This window comes from Suillus subaureus, assembly GCF_016647635.1.
Source record: "Suillus subaureus strain MN1 chromosome Unknown BJ212scaffold_22, whole genome shotgun sequence".
In the NCBI taxonomy this organism is placed as follows: domain Eukaryota; kingdom Fungi; phylum Basidiomycota; class Agaricomycetes; order Boletales; family Suillaceae; genus Suillus; species Suillus subaureus.
In genome coordinates, this window is record NW_024538578.1 from 669321 (window position 1) to 695423 (window position 26103).

The 26103-nt window shown below is 44.4% G+C and overlaps 2 protein-coding genes across 2 annotated transcripts; both read right to left on the minus strand.

Moving 5' to 3' along the window:
• Positions 1-17236: 17236 nt before the first annotated feature.
• Positions 17237-17452, minus strand: BJ212DRAFT_1274889 (uncharacterized protein; the record flags this gene model as incomplete). The annotated part of the gene is made up of 1 exon (XM_041331182.1): positions 17237-17452. A coding segment is annotated over one exon (216 nt), but the record flags the coding sequence as incomplete, so codon positions are not given.
• A 4337-nt stretch (positions 17453-21789) lies between these two features.
• Positions 21790-22416, minus strand: BJ212DRAFT_1274902 (uncharacterized protein; the record flags this gene model as incomplete). Its single annotated transcript, XM_041331183.1, has 1 exon — positions 21790-22416. One exon carries the CDS (start codon positions 22414-22416, stop codon positions 21790-21792), a length of 627 nt encoding a protein of 208 aa, XP_041191681.1.
• Between the last annotated feature and the right edge of the window lie 3687 nt (positions 22417-26103).

Consider the following 26103-nt stretch of genomic DNA (forward strand, 5'->3'; position numbering starts at 1 on the left):
AGACTATCCTTCAATTTGGACTTTGTTGCTATCAGTAGAGCCTCGATATTGGATCCCAATGCTTTGTGTACCAGATAGGTACCTTAGTACTCTTTTTGCCGCTGTCCAATGTGCTAATCCTGGATTTGAAGTGAATGAGCCTAGCCTTTGGATAGCATATGCAATATCTGGTCACATTACTACTGCCAGGTACATTAGAGATCTGATTAGGGATGCATAACCATTGTTATGGTTGCCTTCTTGGTCAGTCTCTTCTTTCTCTAGCATGATTTTGGGATCTAATGGCATTCCTACAGTGTTAGACTTCTGGAGACTGTTGTGCAAACACAACAATGGCTAGTCACTTGATAAAGTGCCTAACCAAAAATATTGTTGTAAGGTCAATGCTCTGCCTAGCTGCTACACTTGCAAGCAAGAATGTTCGACCCTAAAGGGAATTGCTACTGAGAATGACCAATGATACTGAAGACCCAAAAGTGCACAGGTATGTAGAGCATGGGAATGTGGAAGTGCAGTCGATGAGCAGTCTATGTGGAAGTGCAAGATGCTAGGGTAAGGGGTAGGGAAGTCTTAGGGAATGGCGTGGGTAGCAAGTGAGGGCAAGGGTATTGATTGCATGGGTAAGGAAAGTCAAGGTAAGGTGTCCAGGCATAAGGTAACCAATATGGGCTAAAAGCACGCACTAATGTTGACTGCTCCTAAGTAAAACCTAAGGGAAGGAAATACCATAGAAGGGAAGTAAATATGAAGTAGTCACTCTAGGTACTTTATACTAGCTAAACCCTCTCAGAAACAGAAGGGACAGGACAGACAGGCAGCAGGAATATGTAAGGACATATAATAAGGTTGCAACACTTGTTACAACACACAAGGCAAGGCAAAATACATACCAATGAGGTAGGATGGACAATGGACTGACATGGGATATCTGTAAGGTAATCCAAAGGTGTGGGAAATCGACCACAGGTATGTGCACAGCATGGGAGTGAATGCATGTCCAGAGCAGGTTGAGTGTGGGAAAAGTGGTTGATGCAGAGTGGTCATGTACTGGGGCACCTAAAACACTTTACCAGGTGAACTGACAGTGTGTGAGGTGTGGGAAATGTGCAGGTTAAGGTGCAGGAACATGAATAGTAATGCATGGTGTGCATGGGCATCACAGGAAAGTGCGGCCTAAGGAGTGGACAGTGGTTTTGTAGCTGAAACTAATGAAGGCCACATATAGGGGAGTGATGAGTGATATGAGGGCTACCTTTCCATCCCCTATATCAAAAGATGGCCATTGCAAGCCTAGTGGGAATATGATCGTCACACTGTATTTCTGCAGGATTGATTCAATGTATTTGGTCTGTGAGATTCAGATCAATTTATTTGGTCAATCTCTCATTATCTCTATCCCTACAATTTTTCTCAGTTCTCCAAGGTCAATAACATCTAGGATGCTCTTTAATTGAGTTTTGAGTTGATTCATTAAGTCTTTATTGCTTGCAAACAGCAGTATGTATGTAAATCATCAACCCAAATGGTGATGATTTCTGTTCTGTTTTGTGAGCACCTAATATATACACATGGATCTGATATGGTATGTCTGAATCCTATGTTATTTAGGCGTTTATTTAACTCAATGTTCCACTCTCTCCCTGATTGCTTTAGTCCATATAGGGTTTTCTCAAGTTGACATACTCAACCAGTACCATCATTGTACCCTTCCAGTTGTTCCATGTATACCCCCTCCTTCAGGATACCATTAAGGTATGCTCCCTTTATGTACATCCATTTGCTCTATCTCCCAATTGAGGATAGCAGCTGATGACATAACAGATTGTATCGTCTCTAGACAGACGGCTGGGGAGAAAGTATCAGTATAGTCCATGCCAGGAATTTGTGAGTACCCCTTCACTACTAGTCTAGCTTTATATTTGACAACTTCTCCCTCTTTGTTAGTCTTTTTAACTATGACCCACTTATTCCTGACGATCTTTCGATCCTCAGGAGGATCCACAAGCTCCCATGTACTGTTAAGAACCATGTTGCTCAAGGGGGAGAGAGACTGACTCAGAGGGGCTTGGCCTCAGCTCATATGCTGTGCCCCTTACCCAAGTATGTGCCCTTCATTTCATATGAGGTCCAATGATGGTCCGACAAAGTCCAGAGGACTTCCGGAGGCTGGCTACTCTGCTGGAGAGTGCTAGAGGACTTCCGGAGGAGTGCAGGAGAGTTCTGGAGGAACACAGGAAGTGCTCAGGAGAGTTCCCACTGCAAGGTAATACTTCTACAGGAAACAGGATGGAAGGATAGGAGGTCTGAAGGTCTGGAGGACAGGAGGACAGGAGGACAGGAGGACAGGAGGACAGGAGGACAGGAGGACAGGAGGACAGGAGGACAGGAGGACAGGAGGACAGGAGGACAGGAGGACAGGATGATGGAGGACAGAAGGACAGGAGGACAGGAGGACAGGAGGGCAGGATGACAGAGGACAGAAGGACAGGATGTCCAGAGGTATGAAGGACAGGATGCCCGAAAGTTAGGAGGATGGAACGTCTGAAGGTATGGAGGGTGGAACATCTGAAGGACAAGATGCCCGGAGGTACGAGGGACAGGAGGTCCAGAAGGAATAGGGGCTACATTGGATGAAGTCTGATGTAGAAACAAACAGAGGTGGACTACCCTAAGGTAGAGTTGGAGAGACAGGGATTGGACCTAAGTCCAGAAAGAGGGTAAGTGCTGGAAAGGTGGAGCTCCGGCCTAGGGAATCAATCCCTAGGCCTGATGGGTAGGACAGACTTAGGTGGACCAAAGTCCAAGAGAGGATTGGGCAAGTCTAAGTTGATATTCAAACTAAGGAACTACAGGAGTATCTACAGGGGTTATATACTGAACAATATCTGAGGGGATCAGTAAGCAAAGGAGCAAGGCTATGTATGAGCATGTGGAAACACATTAGTAAGTAAGACAGAACATAAGTAAATGGACTTGGAGATGAAGACTCATACAAGGATCAATAAGCAAGACAGCAGAAGAGGTAACTGAAAGCCAGAAAGCAGAGAATGCCTAAATGGGGATAGGCGCAGGATATTGGACAGAGGGTGGGAATAGGTCCGGAGCTAATATCCGGAGGTCTGGAGATCTGGGGATCCAGAAGACAAGGTGGATACAGGACCAGGATATGAGAAGGTGGATAGAGTCCGGAATCCGAGATGAGGTGAAGTCTGGATGTCTTGCTGGATGGAGTGTACATAGGGTGGATGGGACAGGGAGTTATGGTTCAGGCTAGCAGTGGAGATCTGATGGTCCGGAGCTCAGGGGTAAATCCAGAGTGTAGTCAATCCTGCTGAGGTGTGGAGTACACAGCGGAAGGGGATCTGGGAATGAGTTGGATATGAAGTGTGGTCCAGATGTAGGCTCAGAAGGTGTGGGAATACTATGGAATGTGAGTCCGGATTGTGGGATATGACATGTACCCATTTCCCTCAGTTGGGTGAGTTCTGCATCTATGGCTCCTTCCCACTTATCCTAATCTGCTGATTTGCATGCATCTTTCAGCATATGGGGCTCTATAGGATTGCAGCCTCCATTTTTGATAATAGCTGCCATAATGATGTTGGCTTCAGTTTGGGTAACTCATATCCACTTTTGTGATTGAGGTAAGCCCATTCATGTACTGGATCATTCAATTTATGGTAGTCTTGTCTAACTATTTTTCTCTTTGTTCTTCTAGGCAGATCATTCTCTGGTGGATGCATCTGTTTTCATGAGGAAGTAGAGCTTTCGCTCCTTCCTTCTTCAGTCATTCATACATCTTCTTCTACTATGCACTCATTTTCATTTGTAAGTGGTTTTGTAGGTGTATGCATGTCAGCTCCCCCTAATGGCTGCATGTCTGTACTCCCTATCTCCCCCTCATGCTGCACATCAGGTGCTTGTTGGGGAAGTTCATTTCACAGGAATTGATAGTTCCTACTGATTTGGACTTGACATGATTGAGCATCATAATATCTCACTGCCTTTGGTCCATCTTCATATCCTATGAAGACATGTTTTACTGACTTTGGCTTCATCTTAGATGGTTTTGCACCTTCCTGCAATATATATACAGGTGTGCCAAACTTGCTAAGGTGAGATATGTCCAGCTTCTTACCACTCCAAAGTTGCTCAGGGGTTGCACCTTCCAGTGCTCGTGTTGGTGCATGATTTTGTAGGTAGGCAGCATGTGCTACTGCCTCTGCCCATAAGAATTCAGGTAAGTTTTTGGCTATTATCATCGCATGTGCTAATTCAGTTAAGGTGTGGTTAAACCCCCCAGATATGCTGTTTTGTTCTGGAGAATACGGCACTGTTGTCTGGAGTATTATACCTTTGTCTTTGCACCAAGTAAGTAGCTCGGTGTGACGATCATGTTCAGGCTGGGCTGCTAGGACCCCATTCTGCAATTCCCACTCAGTCTGCACATCTCCTACCCATCTCTGACACTTTCCCACCATCTCCACATCTCTGATGCATTGGACCCACTCGGAGATCCCACGCACTTGCCCTACCATGTCCAGTCCAGTCCTGCTTAACCCCACTGGTGTGTAGTCGCTTATTTCCCATTACTGATTGAATAGACAGCATTATTACATGGATTCCCACTGGCCACAGTACCTCATGGCCTTTTACCTACATATTATTGGACCCACTGAAGGTTCAACTACTCTGCTAGGCTTGTAGAGCAATAGAAAGAAAGTGGACTCTACCTCTGGGTGAGAGGAAAGTCTACTGACTCTCTCAATGTTGGTTGAAGTGCGCCAAGCAATGTGTTTGACCCTTAGGGGAAGCAAGGAAAGCAAGGATCCATGAAGTGACACCAGGTCAACTCTGGTGAAGTGCGGTGAAGGCGTGTGCACAGGAATATGGAGTGTGTAGGAGCATGAAGCATGGGAATAAGGCGTGTGTGGTGCACAGATGTATAAGAAACTGGTAGAAGGTGTGAAGGCATGTGCTGAGGCTGCTGAATGGTGACTGGTGATGATAATGGACTGCTACTGAGGGCTAGGGCGATGATTAATGCATGCTGGCTGAAGATGATGGATTCTAACTCCTGGTGCTAACTGACATGATGGTGGTTGTTCTATCAAAACTTCCTAGGCAATGGGTAAGCTGTGCCTAGGTGTGCTCCCAGGGCTCAGAAGTGAACAGGGAGTGCTCTAAGTATGTAAATGATGTAACTAAGGGTCCATGACAAAATATAGTGTCATATAATGCTAAATATGGTCTGATAGTGAGAATAAATGAGAAAGGACTCACTAGGGAACTGGTTGGATGATGGATGGATGCTCTGGGATGCTGCACAACAAAGGGCAACTGAGCACAGGAAGAGCATGGGAATGTGTTGCATAGTGCAGGAAAGTGTTGCACCTCTGGCGCATTTTGTGGGAAAGTTATAGATAGTGAGTCATGTACTGTACCAATCATCATGAGTTGTAATATGCATGATCTAAGCCTGGAGGAATCTCATTCCCTACACCGCATTTTTGCTACTACTTTCACCTATGGACTCTGGACTTTCATGTAGCTAGTTATATAGGGTTGGGTGACCAGAATTACAATCACCACTTAGTAGGTGTTACAACCGTGGTTACCCCTATCTCTTTTCTCTTAACTTCCATTCGTGTACTATGCCATGACTGCACTTGCCTGTGCCATCATTAGGCTGATATCTTTCCATATCTGTATTACAGCATGGCCGCCATGCACCGCCACTAGCTGACTCATGTCCCTTATCTATGACTCGGTCGATGACGTCACTAGCTGACTCATATCTCTTATCTCTGATGACTCATGTCTCTTATCTATGACTCGGTCGATGATGTCACTAGCTGACTCATACTTCTTATCTCTGACTCGGACGATGACGTATGTGTACCTGCCCTAAACCACCTACGCCTATATAAGCATGGCCATGTACTTAGTTAGACTTCACTTTAATCTACTATGTTTTACCTGCATTATCCTTCGCTTAGGACCTCCAATCCTAAGTTGTCGTATAACTGATATTCAGACTGAAGACACTCTCTTCGGTTTGTCTTAAAGAACCTTACATTTGTGAGGACACGATCCGACTTCAGGTGTAACTCTTATCGAGTACCTGTTGTCGCGCCTATCCTAGTCGACATACGGTTCGCCGTAACAAAAGATTAAAGTCATCCCAACCGACCCTCTCCATCCGGGAGGTTACCAGAAGGAAGAACTCAGAGAGAGAATGAGAACGTTCCCCTGAACAGAAACATCACTAGACCAGACGCTCAGGATGTCCACCACCACCAACACTCCAGAATTGAAAGCTGGAGCGCCTTCCACCTACGATGGGAGCCCTCAGCAGGCCCTATGATGGTTGTATGCAATTAAAGCGTACTTCGCGCTTAACGCTACGATCTACAATACCGACGAGAAGAAGGTCATTACCGCTCTCGCATATATGACAGAAGATAGTGCCATGGGTTGGGCACTCACTTTCTACACCGAAGTTGACAACACCGCAACTAAGAGCTACGGAACTTTCGTGAACTTCGAAACCAAGTTCAAGGAAGCCTTCGTACCAGCCGACGCTGTCGGCACCGCTATGACCAAGCTTAGGACATTGAGACAGACAGGAGATCTCACATCCTACATTGCCAGTTTCAAAACCCTGGCCACACAAGCTGGTGTCAAGCAAGACGCCGTCCTCATCACGTTCCTCAACGACGGATTGAAGAAGGGAATCGTTAGTTCCGTCTTTCAGATGGAAACCATCCCAACAGACTTCGACAAGTATATCGCTGCAGTCATCAGACTTGATAGCAACTACCAGAGGGGTGTTGCATTCCGATCCAACCATCGTACTACCACCAAACCCTCAGGACAGTGCTATGTACCCAGACCCTCCATCAACTGACACAACCCAAACGCGATGGAGGTAGACAGGCTCACTGAAGCCGAGAGAAGTGACCATATGAAGCGTGGATTATGCTTCACGTGTCACCAGAAAGGCCACCTCACTAGAGCGTGCCCGCAGAAGAAGAAGATCCCTGTTCGCAGAGAAGAAATAAGTGACAGCGAAGAAGAAGAAGATACAACGATCTGTCGCCTCACCGAGGATTTTTAATGTGGAAGACTGGATCGACGTCAGTATCTTCCGATGTACCTATAAGACTTGTACAAAGTATTGGAATAAGAAAGGAACTTCGCGTTCCCATCTCCCTCATCTCCAAGACTCGTCTAAAAACCGTTGACACAACAGCTGTTGTGGACTCCGGCGCTGCCGGAACTTTCATCTCTGAAGAGTTTGTCAAGACCCATGGAATTCGCACCCACAAACTCTTGAAGCCATTCCGAGTTACTACTGCGGATGGAAGCTACGTGAAAGGAGGCGCTATTACTCAATACTGCGTCCTCATCGTCAAGATCGATAACCGATCAATGATCGGAAAGTTTAACATCACACGGCTTGGCCGACGTGATCAGATCCTACTTGGGATCCCCTGGCTGCGCGCTATGGATCCGGTAATTCGATGGAAAGCGGAAACACTAGAACTCTCTCGCATGGAGAAGAGTGATCAGATAGAAGAAGAAGTGGATCACGAGCGCAAGAAGAACGGCCTCCCCCCACTATTTCAGAAAAATAAAAGCACAGAACCAATTCCAGTTGTAGTGCTGCCAAAGGCGCCTCCTTCACCAGTCAAGACAACCTTCACAGAACCAGTGCCTCGAGCCACCATCGAAGAAATCCCAGATGAAGAAACCCCATCACCACTGCCTAACCTTGATCCTATCCCCAACGATGATGACGACTCATTCAACACTAAGGAGGATGTATGGACAATGGATTACGCACCAACGGTGCGGGAGATCTCCACATACCATCTTGAAGACAACGAGTTCCTGGTCGAATATCCCGCCGATACCTCTGAACTCCGGGTAATCACCAATGTCTCCCTAGACACCCCATTAACAAAAGATGGGACCAGCATCACGGAACAATGAACCACGGTTACACCTCTGACACAGCCCCCTGAATACGTTAAAACCAGTAACAAAGCACAACAGTTTGCATTAGCTGCTGGGCTCGAGCAGAAGAAGAAGTCTTTTGAAGAACTCGTTCCCTCGTACCTTCACGACTTCGCCAACATCTTCGCAAAGGATGGTTTAAACCAGTTACCTCCAGAACGACCTGGGATAGACCACCGAATAGAAACAAAACCCGGTTTTATTCCAAAGACGTCAAAAGTATACCCACTATCGGAAAAGGAACGCGCGGCGGTCAAAGCATTTATCGACGAAAACGTGAAAAAGGAATTCATTTCCGAATCTAAGTCTCCACAGGCTAGCGGATTCTTCTTTGTAGGAAAGAAAAGTGGAGACCTTCGTCCCTGTCAGGACTACCGATATATCAATGAATGGACGGTCAAGAACACCTATCCCCTTCCGCTACCGCTCTCTTTGATTGCGCGATTACACGGTGCCAAGTACTTCACCAAGATGGACGTCCGTTCAGGATATAATAACATCCGTATTCACCCCGAGGATCGATGGAAAGCCGCCTTTACCACGGAGTACGGTCTCTTTGAACCAAATGTTATGTTCTTTGGTCTTTGCAACTCGCCAGCCACCTTCCAGGCATACATGAATAGAATGTTCCAGCAGGAGATTAATGAAGGATGGCTCGTCATATACATGGACGATATCCTGATTTTCTCAAACGACCTCACTTCCCACCGTGAACGAACTCGGCGTGTTCTTGAAAGGATTCGGCAGGAACGGCTGTTCCTCAAACCTGAAAAGTGCACGTTTGACGCCCAGGAGGTAGAATACCTCGGGATGATCATCCGCCCTGGATGCGTAGCAATGGATGACGCTAAGACTAGCGGTATTCGAGATTGGCCTGTTCCCACCACAGTGAAAGAAGTTCGGTCATTTCTGGGCTTCTGCAACTTCTACCGAAACTTCATCTCCCATTATTCTGACATCGCCAGACCGTTAATCGACCTCACCAAGAAGGACGTTAAGTTCTTTTGGACGGAACAATGCGCATCCGCATTCTCAGAACTGAAGGAATGCTTCTTAAAGCAACCAGTCCTTCATAACCCCGACCCTTCCAAACAGTTCGCAGTCGCCACCGATGCATCCCTAGTCGCCACTGGTGTGGTGCTACTCCAGACCGATGATAATGGAGTCTATCACCCATGTGGATATTTGTCCCAGACGCTGAATCCCGCAGAACGAAACTACCAGATCTTTGATCATGAACTTCTTGCGGTTATTCGCACATTGACTGAATGGCGTCATTACTTAGAAGGAAATCCCCATCCCATCATCGTTTTCACCGACCACAAGAACCTCCTATATTTTAGGACGGCCCAGAAGTTAACCCACCGACAAGCTCGATGGCAGTTAATTTTGTCATGCTATGACATTGAGCTCCACCATGTTGCGGGGACTAAACTTGTCGCCCCCGATGCCCTTTCCCGCCGCCCCGACCATGGGTCAGATTCCACCGAAGACAATATCAACGAAACTCTCCTCCCAGACTCCATGTTTGTTCGACTTCTTGATGTTGAACTCATGACCACCCTTGTGAACCCTGATCCCTCCGACCCTGACCCCATCTTCACCGCCGCCTCCGATGCACTGGATGGCATGTCTCTTCCTCCTATGAAATCTGCCCTTACAGATTGGAAAATCAACGACGATATTCTCTATTACAAGGACCACGCCTACGTTCGTCCCGCTGGACGACGCCTTATTTTAGAATGATGTCATGACCACCCCACCGCTGGTCACCCGGGACGTTTTAAAACTGAAGAATTGGTCAAACGTGACTTCTGGTGGCCCACCATGGGTACCTACATCCGTAAATACATTGAAGGCTGTGCCCTTTGTCAGCAGATGAAATCTGACACCCATCCGACGACGCCCCCCCTTGTCCCCATTCCTTCCGTCGCCGCGACTCCCTTCGCTCAGGTTTCCGTTGATCTCATCACCAACCTGCCCCCGTGTGCTGGGTTTGATTCCGTCATGGTCGTGGTCGACCATGGCCTTATGAAGGGGGTAATTCTCATCCCATGTACCAAAACCATCACCTCTGAAGGGGTCGCCAACAAATTCTTCAAATACGTGTACTGATGATTCGGCCTACACGAAAAAGTCATCTCCGATCATGGCCCGCAATTCATATCCAAGTTCTCTCAAGCCCTTGCCAAACTTCTGAAATACGACGTAGCAGCATCAACTGCCTACCATCCTCAGACTGACGGTCAGACCGAACGGCTCAATCAAGAATTGGAAACATATCTCCGAATCTATTGTCGAAACAACCCCGAAAATTGGGTAGAACAACTCCCTATGGCGGAATTTGTGCATAATCACTGAAAACACGACTCCCGCAACGCATCACCATTCTTCCTAATGATGGGATACGAACCACGAGCCCTTCCACACGTCCTCCCCAACTCCACTGTTCCCGCAGCAGCAGACAGACTCCGTTCGCTCCAGAAATCCAGAGAAGAAGCACTCTCCTGTCACAACCTTGCGATGCAGCGTATGGCAGAAAGAACTCACGGACAGAAGTATCACCCTTGGAAGGTTGGAGATAAGGTTTGGCTATCCGGGAAGAATCTGATCACGCAGCTACCTTCGCGAAAGCTCGCCCCTAAGCGATATGGTCCATTCCCAATCACCGCCATCCTGTCCCCTATCACATTCACACTCCGACTACCGCCTCAATGGAAAGTTCACCCCACGTTCCACGCTTCTGAGTTATCAGCCTATCGCAAAACAGAGGTCCATGGACCGAACTTCCATGACCCACCACCTGACATCATCGATAACGAAGAAGAATATGAAATTGATGCGATCTTATCGCACAAAGGAATGGGTAAACGAAGGCGCTATCTCTTATCGTGGAAAGGGTATTCGTCCGCTAGCAATGAGTGGGTCCCTGAAGAAAACCTCAGTAATGCCTCCGACATCCTTGCTATCTATAAAAGGACCCATGGGTTATAAACTTCCCAACAATGTCCCACATTGAACGACTATGCCTTTGTATCCTCCGCATCGAAGAGCTCACCGCTGCCATGAACACCGTCGCTGAAGGAAACGCCCACCCGTTGACACTCCTTGACTACCAGAACGCCACTGCCGCCAACCTTGCGCAACACGCCTCCCCCCCCGTAACTTCGCCACCTACCTCTGATTCCACCCTAACCCTCACCGACGACTCGACTCTCACCGACTACTTTTCCATTATTGACCAGGTCGAGACCAGTGCCCTATTTGAATCCGCTATCACCTCTCAGCAGTACGCTATTGAGATAGACCGCCTCCTTGGGGAAAGAGGAGCAATCTCTAGCGGCCTTATAATCTGCATTATCAGGGATGCCAGTCTTATCGATTGCACCGCCGCTCTGCTTGATGATGAGCGTCATCAAACTATTTTTCGTCACCTTCACATACGCATTCACAACACCGCAATCCACCTTCTACCAGAAGATACCAGAGATGCTATCAGAGAAGCCATCCACATCGTCACTGAGCGGATTGCCCTCAATCCTGTCGCGAGGCCACCATCACCCCATGTCGTCGTCCCCGTACCACTGCCAGTTCCTGTTACAACTACTGTGGAGCATCAGGATGATAATATCCCTCCTATTGCCGTACTTGACGTACCGGCTTCTCCTTCGCCTGACCCAATCATACGTACCACGCGACGACTCCCGCTTAAATGTAGATCCTCCTGTCTCGCTGCCAAATGAGCTGCCTCCGTCTCACCCACTAAAGCGCCGCTCAAACGATCACGGTCACCGTCTCCCCCAAATCAGTCTTCATCAGTCACAGTCGTAAAAACATCGCCGGTCGATAACATCGTATGTCGTAACTGTCACACTGCTGGCCACCGCCACAAGAACTGCCCTGCATACTATTGTAGAGTGTGCAAAGAATACGCACCAGGCCACTTGTCAGTCTTTTGCAGAGAATTGAAAGGGGAAGCGGTTATTCCGTTGGTATGGACTGACGTCAGTTTCTACGATGCACTTGCTCGCTGGGAGATCGAGCAAGATGCCATCGCTCACAGAGAGCACTTGGCGCAATCCACCATTACGGAAGAACAAGACGACCTTCTTCACTCCAACTACGACACAGACCCCATCTACTGGGCTAACCAAGATATGTGAAGTCAGTGACTTCATCGCTAAACGAGGGGTAATGTTACAACCGTGGTTACCCCTATCTCTTTTCTCTTAACTTCCATTCGTGTACTATGCCATGACCGCACTTGCCTGTGCCATCATTAGGCTGATATCTTTCCATATCTGTATTACAGCATGGCCGCCATGCACCGCCACTAGCTGACTCATGTCCCTTATCTATGACTCGGTCGATGACGTCACTAGCTGACTCATATCTCTTATCTCTGATGACTCATGTCTCTTATCTATGACTCGGTCGATGATGTCACTAGCTGACTCATACTTCTTATCTCTGACTCGGACGATGACGTATGTGTACCTGCCCTAAACCACCTACGCCTATATAAGCATGGCCATGTACTTAGTTAGACTTCACTTTAATCTACTAGGTTTTACCTGCATTATCCTTCGCTTAGGACCTCCAATCCTAAGTCATCATATAACCGATATTCAGACTGAAGACACTCTCTTCGGTTTGTCTTAAAGAACCTTACATTTGTGAGGACACGATCCGACTTCAGGCGTAACTCTTATCGAGTACCTGTTGTCGCGCCTATCCTAGTCGACATACGGTTCGCCGTAACAGTAGGAGGGAGAAATCCCTGATACTGGTCACCCCATACCTGTCCTTAGAGTTACCCTTTGCCAATATACCTGTTTACCTGCTCTCCTTGACCTGACATGAGTGTCACTCATTCACTTGACCTTCCCTAACATCTCCAAGCTAGTCCTGATGCATTCCCTCCCTTTCCCTTACTCTCCCACCATCTCCACATCTCCGCACCTGTTATGAACTCGGATAGAGTGTTGTTCCAATAAAGGAGTCAAGATCAAGGTTGATCAAGGACTAAGCCTTATCAAGTCAACACCTCCCTCAGGAGCGATCACTTAGACTCCCACAGGATCTAAGGTTCAAATGGGACAATGGCTAGCCTCCTTCCCAAGGAGCTAGAGTTTGAGTATCAAGGAGAACCAAGTAGATTCAAGTTAGAGAAAATACAAGTGGTAACTAGGGTTTATATACATAAGGGAATCATGCACAGACCAGGCTGGGCAAAGGGTAACAACTACTAAGAAAGGAAGGTTCATGGTAAAACAAAGGTATGAGTCAAAGATAAGGGAGACCATGAGGAAACAATGCAGTGAAAAGGAAGTGTTAGAAGTACAGCCATATAGGAGTCTGCAGTGATGATGGAAAAAGAGTGGGGTACTGTAACAGCACCTGTGGACCTGATTTCCCACGCATCAGACTTCATCCCATACCTTTGGACTTGATCTCTGACCTTCGAACTTTTGACCCTTTGCATAGTACTGATTATTGAACTTGACTAGACAGCAGATCCCTCGGGTCGAACATTCTTGCTTGCAAGTGTAGCAGCTAGGCAGGACTAGTAGACATATATTGGCTAGGTATTCTAACAACTATCTAGCCAAGTTGTGTTATCCACAGCATTACATCTACTGCACCAGTATCTGGCATTTGCTGTGCTTGCATGTATCCTCTAGTATTCATCCCACGCTCATGATACTAACACTGGTTGATTTTTGCCTGCACTCATGGTTGATTCTTTGACATAGGAACTCAAAGGTATACATACAGCCTGCTGAAGGTTCAACAACTCTGCTGGGCTTGCAGAGCTATAGAAAGAAAGAGGCCTCTCACTCTGAGGTGAGAGGAAAGGCTACTGACTCTCTAAATATTGGTTGCAGTGCACCAAGCGATGTGTTTGACCCTTAAGGGAAGCAAGGAAAGCAAGATCCACTGGGTGACACCAGGTCAACTCTGGTGAAGCACAGGAATACAGAGTGCATAGGAGCACAAAGTGTGGGAATAAGGTGCTGTCCTACTACTTAAGGGTCTTATGTACAACACATATATAGTGACAACACAACTATACAGGATAAGACTTCTTGCCAGTCCTTAAGTACACGGTCTACAACTTTTCTAGTTTTCATGGTAGATAATGTGTGATTTCTTGGGAGGGATATGTTTCAATTATCCTCTTCTTGTTTCCTTGGTCTAAAAGCAACTAGTAGTCTGGAGTACTGCATGTGAACTTTGAATGTGTAGCACTTTGTGTGCTTGTGAATCATGTGTCCCTTCCTGGAAAAGAGAGAAGAAAGTAGTGTAGATGAAGCTTTAGCTTAGTCAGCTGTACTGTTAGTTATATAGTCAACCCCTGTAAGGTAGTATATAACCTGAATAGATGTTTCTTAGTCTTACTTCAAGGCTACCAAATGGCCTGCACTTAAATCTTAAATGTTCTCACACAGTTTGAGATAAAGAGTGAAAGTGGGAAGTCTATTTTCGTAGGTGTAAAATGAGCTCCTTATATACCTTTTTGGAGATCATCTTACTAAGCATGATTCTTCACAATGATTGGTAAGAATGTGCTTACAAACTTGTGTTGAGTCAGCTTGTTTACTAAGTAGATACTAAATAAAGTGAAATCTTACAAAGCATAAAGAAAAGTGGCATGAGTCATCACATGGATTGGTAAGATTTGTGCTTACAAACCAAGCCTATGGGTGTGCTGAATCAGCCTTATTACTAAGTGGATTTATAAATACAGTTGCAAGTCTTACAAAGCATGATGAATCATGACCAAACATGATGAGTCAACTTGAATCCTTACAAATCAGAGTGTTTTCCCAGTCACATGACATGCTTACAAACATGCTTGGTAACTCATGAGACAAATGTGGTGGCTGAATATGCCTAAGTAAAAGTAGAAAGAGAAAAAAATAGAAGTGAAATCTGAAAGTGAAGAACTAGCTAAACAATAAGGAAAAATGATGGGATAACTTGGTGATAGGGATCAGTCTGGTGTGTTATACCTTCCTTATCACTCCTGTTATGTATATGTCATGGTATGAATCACATACCATGCATGACAGTGCATGCTGTGCACAGACGTATAATAGACTGGTAGAAGGTGTGAAGGTGTGAACTAAGACTGCTGAGTGATGACTGGTGATGATAATGGACTGCTGCTGGGGACTAGGGCGATGACTATGATGCTAACTCATGATAATTCTGACTGCTAGATGACTACTGACATAGTTGTGGTTCGTGTCTTCTAGATGGTGGTGGTAGATCTATCTCTGAAAACTTCCTAGGCAACAGGTAAGCTGTGCCTAGGCGCACTCCCAGGGCTCAGAAGTGAATAGGGAGTGCTCTAAGTATGTAAGTGATGTAAGTAAGGGTCCATGACAAAATAATGTCATACAAATACTAAATATGGTCTGATAATGAGAATAAACAAGAAAGGACTCACTAGGGAACTGGTTGGATGATGGATGGATGCTCCCAGATGCTGCGCGACATAAGGCGACTGAGCACAGGAAGAGCGTGCTAAGTGTGTACACAGGAATGTGTTGCATAGTGCAGGAAAGTGTTGCACCTCTGGCGTGTTTTGTGGGAAAGTCATAGCTAGTGAGTTATGTGCTATACCAATTGTCATGAGTTGTAATATGGGCAATCTATGCCTGGAGGAATCTCACTCCCTACACTGCACTCTAGTTTCTTAGGCTGCTATAGATTTTAACTCCTTTGCTCACTTGCTTCCCTCGCACATATTTGAAGGAAGTGGTTCAATAGCAGTCCTCTTGGGCTGATCTATTAACTTGTGCCTCTTAGGATAAGTAGTGCTAGTTGCTAACAGCCTAGTACCTATTTCTTCTTCACACCAGTGCTCCTTAAGAGGCACATAATTGGCCAATACTGATTGAATCTTTGTTATATGGGATGATGATCCAGAATCAGCAAACCAGTCATACCAGGCAAGTCTCTCTGATTTGTCCCCTCCTACATTTACATTTTCAGTATCTTCTGCTATTTTGGTAAGATTCTCTGCAAGTTTTGATGTACTGGCCATATAGGCCACATCATCCATAGGCTCATGTCTGGTCTTACCACAGTTGGAGCATTTCTTGGACCTGTGCCAACAATCATCCTTGGTATGTCCACTCTTTTTACATACCTTACACTTTACATTCCCTTCTTTCTTCTTGCTGAACTTTCACTTTTTAGCTCCATGAACCACAATCTTACTCTCAGTGAATTTGATCTCTCTTTCTTTTCAACAACAGTCTTCTTCAAGAATCAATGTGAGCTTGTGTGACATCATAGTAGGGTTCTTTGGTGAGTTACAATGAATGTCTCCCAGCTTGGTGGTAATGAACCCATCAGGATGGTGCAGAAATCCATATCTGGCACCACACTCCCCATTAAATGGAGATTCTCCTGGATCTGCTTAAGCTCAATGATATGGGTAGGAATATCTTTAGTCTCCAAAGTGAAGGTTCGGTACAATTTATGCCTCCAGGTGTAGATACCTTGCTGACCTCGAGATTCTTTGATGAGTTTCAGCTGGTCCCACATTTCCTTGGCAGTATTGGCACCTGTAAGGTGAACCATCTGTGTGTTGCTTACAAGCAACACTATTACGGTCCTCACCTTATGATCCTCAGCTTCCCATTTGGCTATAGTGGTAAGTCTATCAGCTGATACAGGGCTTTGGCCCCTAGCTAGTTTGATCTTTGTTCCATCTATATAGCCTTCAAGCCCTTTATCACCAAGAATAGCTTGAACTTTCATCCTCCAGGGGATCCAATTGTTCTTGCTGAGATGTTTGATTCAATAGAGTGAAGATCCAGCAGAGGATTGATCAGACATTTTGATAGATTAGCTCTTATTTTGATATTGATAAGAATATGTTATTTGTGCATGGCAGGGCTCATAACCTCTTAATGAAGAGATATATGAGTGAGAGATGAGAGATGACTGATATTATTCTCAATAGGAGATGAGCAATGAGCATTAATTCTATTCAGCATATTCCATAGTATACTCATTCTATTCTAAAGTCAGATAGTCTGAATCTCCTGTTGCAGGTATGTGTACTGATTGTCCAGTTGTACCTGCTATAACAACAGATAGTAGGTAAGAGACTCAAGTCTGACAATAAAAAAGGCTCAAAGCAGTGATATAAGTGATCCAAACAAACACATGACTGATGTAGTAAGCACCAGGCTTACACCCTCCCATCCTCTGAAGACTTGAGCATGGCATTATATTCTTCAAGACTGTCACTGTTCTTGAGTTCTTGATAGGACAACCAGATGTCTGCCCCTGGACTATATCTGCACCATTGAACAAGGTACTGGAATCTGTGACCACATGGCCGTCTGTCTAGTATCTTCTCAGTTTCCCATTCTTTGTCCCCCGTTGGGGTGATGATTGGCACTGGATGTTGTACTTCTCATGATAGGTAGAGTTCCACATTGTTTGTGACATGGTGTTTGAGTTTCAATGCATGAAAAGTTGGGTGAATGTTAGTATGTTCAGGCAGGTCAAGAGTGTAAGTTGATGACTCAGGGTTTGCAGATACAATCTTGTATGGTCCATTGAACTGTGGCATGAACTTCACTACCTGCCTCCCATCTCTGTTAATGTGCTGTAGACAGGTAGACATCATTGCTGATGTTGAACTGCGGTTCTTTGCTTCTGAGGATGTTGTGCTATGTTTGCTTATGTGATTTTTGATGCCAGAAGTGAATTGTGCATGTCTGTGATATCCATTTTCAGTGAGATGATTACTTCCAATGCATTCACAATGTCATTGGGGAAGTCTATCTGTGTGTCATGAACTTTTTCTGCTGTTAGTGGTGGAATTGTACATGGTATTCACCCCAGGTGTAATGGAAGTGTGAGTAGCCTGTCAATGCTTTGACTGTAGACATGAGGTTGAACCTGACATGTGGTAGGGCATTTACCCAACCATTTTGATGATGATCAATGAAATATCTTATAGTTTGGTTGATGGTCTTATTGGTACATTTGCTCAATCCATCTGTCTGTGGGTGATAAGCTGTTTACATCTTTTGTTACAAACTAGGATAGTTGCAACAATAGCAGCTCAATAAGAGCAATGGCTAGAGTCGATTCAAGACCTTATAAATGTAAGGGTCATAAGACAAGACAAGGAGAGTGTCTGTTAAGGTCGCATGCTCAAGGGGGTTGGATCACAAGGGCTTGGCCTCAGCTCGTATGCTGTGCCCCTTTCCCAAGTATGTGCCCTTAATTTCCGGGGGCTAGAACAGTCGTCTGGAGTTTCCAGGATTTGACTAGGGCAGATAATGGATGTCCAGATCTGAAATGTGAGATAAATCCAACAGACGTCCAGATGTTACCTGGGCAAGTGGATAAGACTAATCCGGACGAAGTCCAGACTAGAAACTAACAGAGGATGGACTACCCTTAAGGTAGAGTCAGAAATGTAGTCTAGGATGCAATCCTAAGACTCAGAATATGACAAGAGACTTATCTCGAGTCCAGAGGACACAGGAATGAGCAGGAACTAAGATGATATTCGAACTGGAGTATTTCTGAGAGTTACAGGAGGTTTATATACTGTAGGTGACATATAGGAATCAGTCAGCAAACATAAAGGCTATGTATGAAGCATATGCAGAGTCTATTAGTAAGTAGGACGGATCACAAATAATGAACACCGGAAATGAAATGTATGTAATGGATCAATAATCAAAAGGAAAACATGGTTAACCGGAGTCCGGAGACAGGGGCAGTCTAAATGGAGTTGGGCGCTGATATAGGGTTTGGATTCTGGAAGGGAGATAAAGATAGATCAGATCATTTGAGATCCAGATCTCAGATCCAGATCTCAGATCCAGATATCCAGAGAAGCGGATTTAGAGTTGAGAGTCCAGAATGGCATATGACAGTGTCCTTGACTTGAATATTGATGTTCAGATGACTTTAGATTGGAGATCTTAAGCAAAGGAAGTTCCAGGTGAAACCTAGTAAGATTAAGTGAAGAACTACAGCGTACAAGGTAGACTATATATAGGGAACTGTAGGTACTTTAGGGCAGGTGTGGAATCAAAGACGAGTCAGAGATAACATCAATAGATCACCTAGTGACAGCAATAGTGATTGTGGTGTAATACAACATGAGTCAGAGATAAGACAAGGTAAAGATGAGATGAGTCGGAGATAAGTCTAGCAGCAGCGGTATGCAGCATGTGACATAATACAAGATAAGAGAGAGTGAATAGGGGCGTACATTGACTGTAACATCTTTAAATGTATACCTGTTAGGCAGTGTAGTGCTTTCAAGAATCTGCTGGTAAACCATTTGTCATGGCTGGAGATGATATTGAGAGGCAGCCCATTTTTGCAGTACCAGTGATTGAAGAAGAGGTTTGCAATTTCAGCCATGTTCATATTCATGTGGCAAGGGATGAGGCATGTGTTGGCTCTGAGTCAGTCTGTAATTGTCATGATACCATTATATCCTTGTTTGAGGGGAAGCAGTCTGATAAAGTTGATGGAGACAGAGTCTCCTTGGCTGTCTGGTACTGGCAGAGGGTGTAGAGGGCCTGGAGGTTTTGTTGTTCTGCTTTTGTTTCTTGCACATTTGGGCAGGCTGGTATGTATCCTTGAGCTCTCATCTCATGTTCAGCCAGTAGTAAGATTCCCACAGGGCTGCATATGATTTATCAAGACCAAAGTGACTGAGGTCGTCATGGGCCAAACAGAATATTGTTTCCATGAGGTGTGTGATCTGTGGGATAACAAGGCAGTTGTTGAGGTAGAGAAGATCATCACATTGTTGCAGTCCTGGTAGTGATTCAACCAATTTGCTCAATTTTACGCACCAAGCATCCATATTGTAGCCTGATTTGATGTCATTGTGTAGATTGGCAGGTAGGTTTATAGTCTGCTATGCATACATTGGGATCTCATAAATTTCAGGTGGCAGGCAGGAGAGGGTGTCTGCTACCATGTTGTCTGAGTACATGCACAATTGCCAGTAGTTCATTTTTGTGAACTGGATAGTTAAGTTGAGTTTCATGTAGTTGTATTGAGTTAAAGGCAACAGGTCATGCTGTTTGTGGTGTCAGGCCAAAACTTAGCACACTGCCTGTTTGCCAATCACTGGCATCACATGTCATGTAGATTTTGTTGTCACCAATATTGTCATGATCAATCATTGTGAGACAATCACATCCAATGACCAGTCATTTGATAGCATCAAAAGCTACTTGGTGAGTGTTTGACCACCATGGCCATTGAAGGTCTGCTGATTTCATTATCAAAGGTGTCAGGATCCATGTATGGTCAGCCAGGTTTGGCAGGAACTGTTCCAAGTATCACACCAGCCCAAGGTAAGAGTAGACATTGCTTGCATTCTTTGGGATAGGTCAGTCTAAGATCTTCTTGACTTTAGGTGTGTCAGCTTTGATACCATTGGCTGAGATGCAGTGACTGAGGAAGTTGATCTAGGTACAAAAGAGAGATGTTTTCTTAGGCAAGCAGAATAGGCTTGCTTTGCATAGTATGTTGAGGACAATTTTCACATTCTTAACATGTTCAGTGGGATGGACCCATGTCTGAAAGAATGAGTTAGTCATGTCTATTTTCCCAAAGATCTTTCCTTTGGCACAGTCACATAGAATCTCATTGATGTGTGGCAGGGGATGATTGTCTGGAATCATGTTTGCATTCAGGACTCAGTAATCATTCACCCAATGTGGTAGGGCTGTGGGGTCCTTCTTTGGTATCAGGAACACTGGGTCAGAGTCATCCAGCTGCAACATGTTTATTGAGTAAGGCCTCCCAGGCCTCATAATATTTATGGGGCATGTTGTATTTTTGGCATTGTATGATTTCATTGGGGTCCTTGAGTCTGATGTGGTGTACAATTTCAGTTGGCAATTGGTCAATATGGGGTATGTCATTGGGGAAATGGTCATCATATTTGTGACACATTTCTGCATCTAGATGTTGTAGGTATTCCCTGCAAGTGTATCAATTTGTTGATGCAAGGTTAAAGCAACATCCAGTACTGATGATGTTGTATGGTTGTTGAGTTCATTGTGGCATATTGTCAGAACAGTTTGAAGTTCATCAATAACACCTTTATGTAGTCATAATACATCACAATGTGAGGGAATGGGAATATGTACACATTCTATGCATTCTGGGGGGTTCAAGAGATTGTAATTGGCAGACTTGTTGATGCAGATTTGAAGTTTGTGATCTATAAGGAGGCAATTATGGGATAAGAATGGCCTCTCAAGGAGCAGGGGCACAACAAGATTAGGTGAGATAATAGCACATATGATACATGAATGTATTCAGTATGGAAGACAGGACAGCCACACTCACTTAGTCATGTCACAAACACATATATGGCAATAGGACTCTGTACACTTTGAACTGAAATAAATAAGCTATTTACAAGTATATTTTCTGACTGGGAAGAGGTGGACACAGTCTATCAAAACTTTCGTATCATGTATTACAAGGTCCATCAAAATATGTCTCCTAAGCATATACCTCCAATCCAAATCCTGGCCACTTGCAGTAATAGTTACAAACATGCTTTGTCTCAAAGTCATCTACCATGCTTGTGATGTTTCCATCACCAAAAAGGTCGTCTCCATTACCAATTGAGCTAGACAAGCAACTGTGATGAGCAAATGTTGCAATTAATACTAGCTGAAAATATACACACCAGTGGGTCAATATTTGAGGATCAGTCAAAAGCTCAGTGCTGCCTTAATAATCAGAAACAAAGGCTAAACTGTCTGTCTTCACATACTGAATGTGCTGAGTGAAAGCAAGAAAGATGGCTAGGTCATAGCCATATTCATCATCATCAAGTGATGGTTCACAGTCCTTGTTATGGATAAACTTTGCAAATATCTGACTACCAGGACTACCAAATGTCACTGGCTCCTCAAGGAGATACACTGCTGAAAATGTCCCTACCTTAATGTCTGCTGTGGGAGCTTGATTGGATGTTCCCTGAGTGTTCAACGAGTGATGAGAAAATGCTAAAGCAATCCCTGCATCCACAAAGTGCAAATGGGGTATTTGGAAAGATGGAGGACTCAATGCTGCATCAATACAGTGATCAATATATTCGTAAGTAAAGTTAAGGAGAGATTTCACCCAGTACAACACATTACTTTCATTTAAGAGCTTTTGGAGCTCATCTGCTAATGCATAATGTGCAATCTTGAGGGTGCTAGATCCAGCAGCAGCGGTGTGAGAGGAAGGTCTGTAGAATGGCTGCTTAACGATGACATCCTGCTGAGTGCAGGACCCAAGGCCACTGGAAGACAGAGGGGATAGTGTGAGCCACCCTGGATGTGCTGTCTTGAAAGCACCAATCCAGATCATGCTGCAAAGAGGGACATCAATAGTGAGTTTGCCAATAGATGAATTGGAGATGTCAAGTCTGAATGAATGGTGTTGAGGAGTCTTCAAGATATCAGCTAGTGGATGCACAGGGATTTGATGGAATTGAATGTCCTCATTGCATAGATCATAAACTAAACTCAATGCACATTTAGATTCTAGAAATTAAGATGAGAATGAACTCTTACCTTTAGGTGCACGTGCAGCATCCATGCTACCTCCATTTGTCAAGGCCTCTTTCAGATCATCATGGTCAGGGAGGCGAAGTACATGTGCCAGCTTCTTATGGAGAGGTGAGACAGTACTACTTGTGGAGTCACTCTTGCCTCAAACATGAGCTTGCTTTGCTGATGGACGTGTCTGAGTGGGTGCTGTGAGCCATCAAATGACTGAGTAATGGTAGGATCACATACTACAGTAGATAGACTATGTGCAGGTTCCAAGTCATTACCAAAAGGGTCTTTGTCTTCTTGTTGCACAGCAAAAGGGTCTGGGTCTTCATAGTTGTCCAAGTCAGTATAGACAGCATGAGGGTCTTGATCTTCAATATCAGTATGGATGGATCAGCATCATTGAAGCTGTTTGTGCAAGGTTTCCTAAGAAAACTGTGAGTTAATTGACATGCAATGCCTTGAACAGGTGAAATCTTACCTCTTCTTCAGTTCTTTCGAGCCATTCCTCATACTTACTCCACTGCACTGCAGGCACAACAACCATGAGTGAGAATTTCTTAGTCTTGAAAGTCATCGTCTTCAGTGCACGTTGAGATTGGACCAAGCACTGAGCCAAAAAGTATGGAATGGCAGGCAAATGCCCAGCTAGGTCAACCCAGGCAGCATCTTGGATGACAAATTCTTGAGTGCACCAAGGAAATCCCCTTCCAAATGTGAGGATTTTAGGTAGAACAGTATCGAATGCAATCACTATGAGACTAGGGGCGTCCAAGTGAGCATTGATATCCTTCTTTCCTTCAATACCATGCTCAATATAGTTTGGAGCATGAGCAATGGGCTAAACTAGCATATGCTCCACCCCCTGCAGAGACTATCACATTAGAGATAACAGCTGTGTATGAGGGGAATTCATGGAAGAAAAGCAGACATGGTATCAACTTCAGGGTATGTTTTTTTCTATCTCTCTTGTGTTGTTATATTTCTGATGCTCATACTAGAATACAGTGGCTCAAAAAACTGTCCACATGTTTTTGCATTTTTTACTATTTACAATATTGTGTGAGAATACATAAAGACCTCAGTGACATGCTAATACCATATTGTAGTGCTGCTTCAGGGCTTTGGATTGAGCACCACATCGTGAGAATCAGAGGAGATATGGTGGAGATACAAGGCTTACAAAATCATGACTCATGTGGACAGTTTTTTGAGCACATATTAAAACTATATAAATCATCATTTATGACACCATAACAATCATGCCACCATTAAATAAATTATAAAGTGGTGTCATTATGTCATTTTAAAACCATATCTAACTATACAAACCAAAAATTTCCATATGTCATGGTTATATTCACCATGAAAGCCACCCCCCCTGCTCAAAGGGATAATATCCTCTCTCTTTCCTATTCTGGCCTCTCTGCTTGTCAAATTTCCTCTAGAACTGGAGTATCCAAGTCCACTGTGGCCAAGTTCATCAAAGAAAATCACACAGACAAGGAAAACTTCTGTGAAGGGCATCCATCCAAGCTTACCTCTACTGATAGGAGGGCTGTTATTCAACATATCACTACAGGAAAGGCTGATAATGCTGTCCAGGTCACCTATTACATCAATTACACCATCACATTCCCTGTCTCTTCACACACTGTGAGAAACATTCTCAAGACAGCTCATCTCAGGTCAGTAACAAGGAAGAAAAGGCTCTCCTCTCTATCACACATATGCAGGGATGGCTAACCTTTGCCTTAGCCCATCAGAATTGGATTACACACCCTTCTTGTTTCACATATATACCTTGCCATCTGACCCAATCCTATTTATTGTGGTCTTATATGATCATATAACATGCTTCCAGTCCATGTAATCCAATTCTGATGGGCTAAGGCAAAGGTTAGCCATCCCTGCATATGTGTGATAGAGAGGAGAGCCTTTTCTTCCTTGTTACTGACCTGAGATGAGCTGTCTTGAGAATGTTTCTCACAGTGTGTGAAGAGACAGGGAATGTGATGGTGTAATTGATGTAATAGGTGACCTGGACAGCATTATCAGCCTTTCCTGTAGTGATATGTTGAATAACAGCCCTCCTATCAGTAGAGGTAAGCTTGGATGGATGCCCTTCACAGAAGTTTTCCTTGTCTGTGTGATTTTCTTTGATGAACTTGGCCACAGTGGACTTGGATACTCCAGTTCTAGAGGAAATTTGACAAGCAGAGAGGCCAGAATAGGAAAGAGAGAGGATATTATCCCTTTGAGCAGGGGGGGTGGCTTTCATGGTGAATATAACCATGACATATGGAAATTTTTGGTTTGTATAGTTAGATATGGTTTTAAAATGACATAATGACACCACTTTATAATTTATTTAATGGTGGCATGATTGTTATGGTGTCATAAATGATGATTTATATAGTTTTAATATGTGCTCAAAAAACTGTCCACATGAGTCATGATTTTGTAAGCCTTGTATCTCCACCATATCTCCTCTGATTCTCACGATGTGGTGCTCAATCCAAAGCCCTGAAGCAGCACTACAATATGGTATTAGCATGTCACTGAGGTCTTTATGTATTCTCACACAATATTGTAAATAGTAAAAAATGCAAAAACATGTGGACAGTTTTTTGAGCCACTGTATTCTAGTATGAGCATCAGAAATATAACAACACAAGAGAGATAGAAAAAAACATACCCTGAAGTTGATACCATGTCTGCTTTTCTTCCATGAATTCCCCTCATACACAGCTGTTATCTCTAATGTGATAGTCTCTGCAGGGGGTGGAGCATATGCTAGTTTAGCCCATTGCTCATGCTCCAAACTATATTGAGCATGGTATGCTGAGTACCCTGTTCTGGCTGGAACTGACTGGTGGTTGTTGCCACAATAAAGGCATGGCAATATCTGGGCCTGGAAGGTGGCCCATATGCACAGCACTACTTGAGGGCTGAGGTAGGAAAGGAACCATGTGAGGAGGGTTGATAGTAGCTATGAAATTCTGCCATTGAGATGTAATTACAAGTTCTAAGTAGAGAAATGGGACTTACATCTGTGCTGTGCAGCATTTACACTTTGCCATATGATGTTAGGATCAGGGAGTGATTGTGCAGCTAAATATAATCAATTGTGTCATTGATCAAAAATTACATAGGAAATTTAAGTGTACTTACAAGAAGGGTGAACTGAAGAGGGTTGGACTGATGTTGAAAGCTTCTGTGCATATTGCAAGTAACATGCTCTACAGATGAAGCAACCAGGTTGGCTAGGCACAATGGTGGCAATGTAATGATATGGTGCACCTTTCAGGATAATGCTACTGCAAGCAGGTCAACCACAGATATGATCCTCCTTGGCAATAGCATCCTCAGTGAACTGAGATACAAGTTCCATGTTGGACATAACGGCAGTGGCAGTAAGTACTTGTGTGATGAGGATGAGTTTAAGGAATACTGTTAGAACAATGGCCCTATGACACTTGAGAGATGGACTTATATA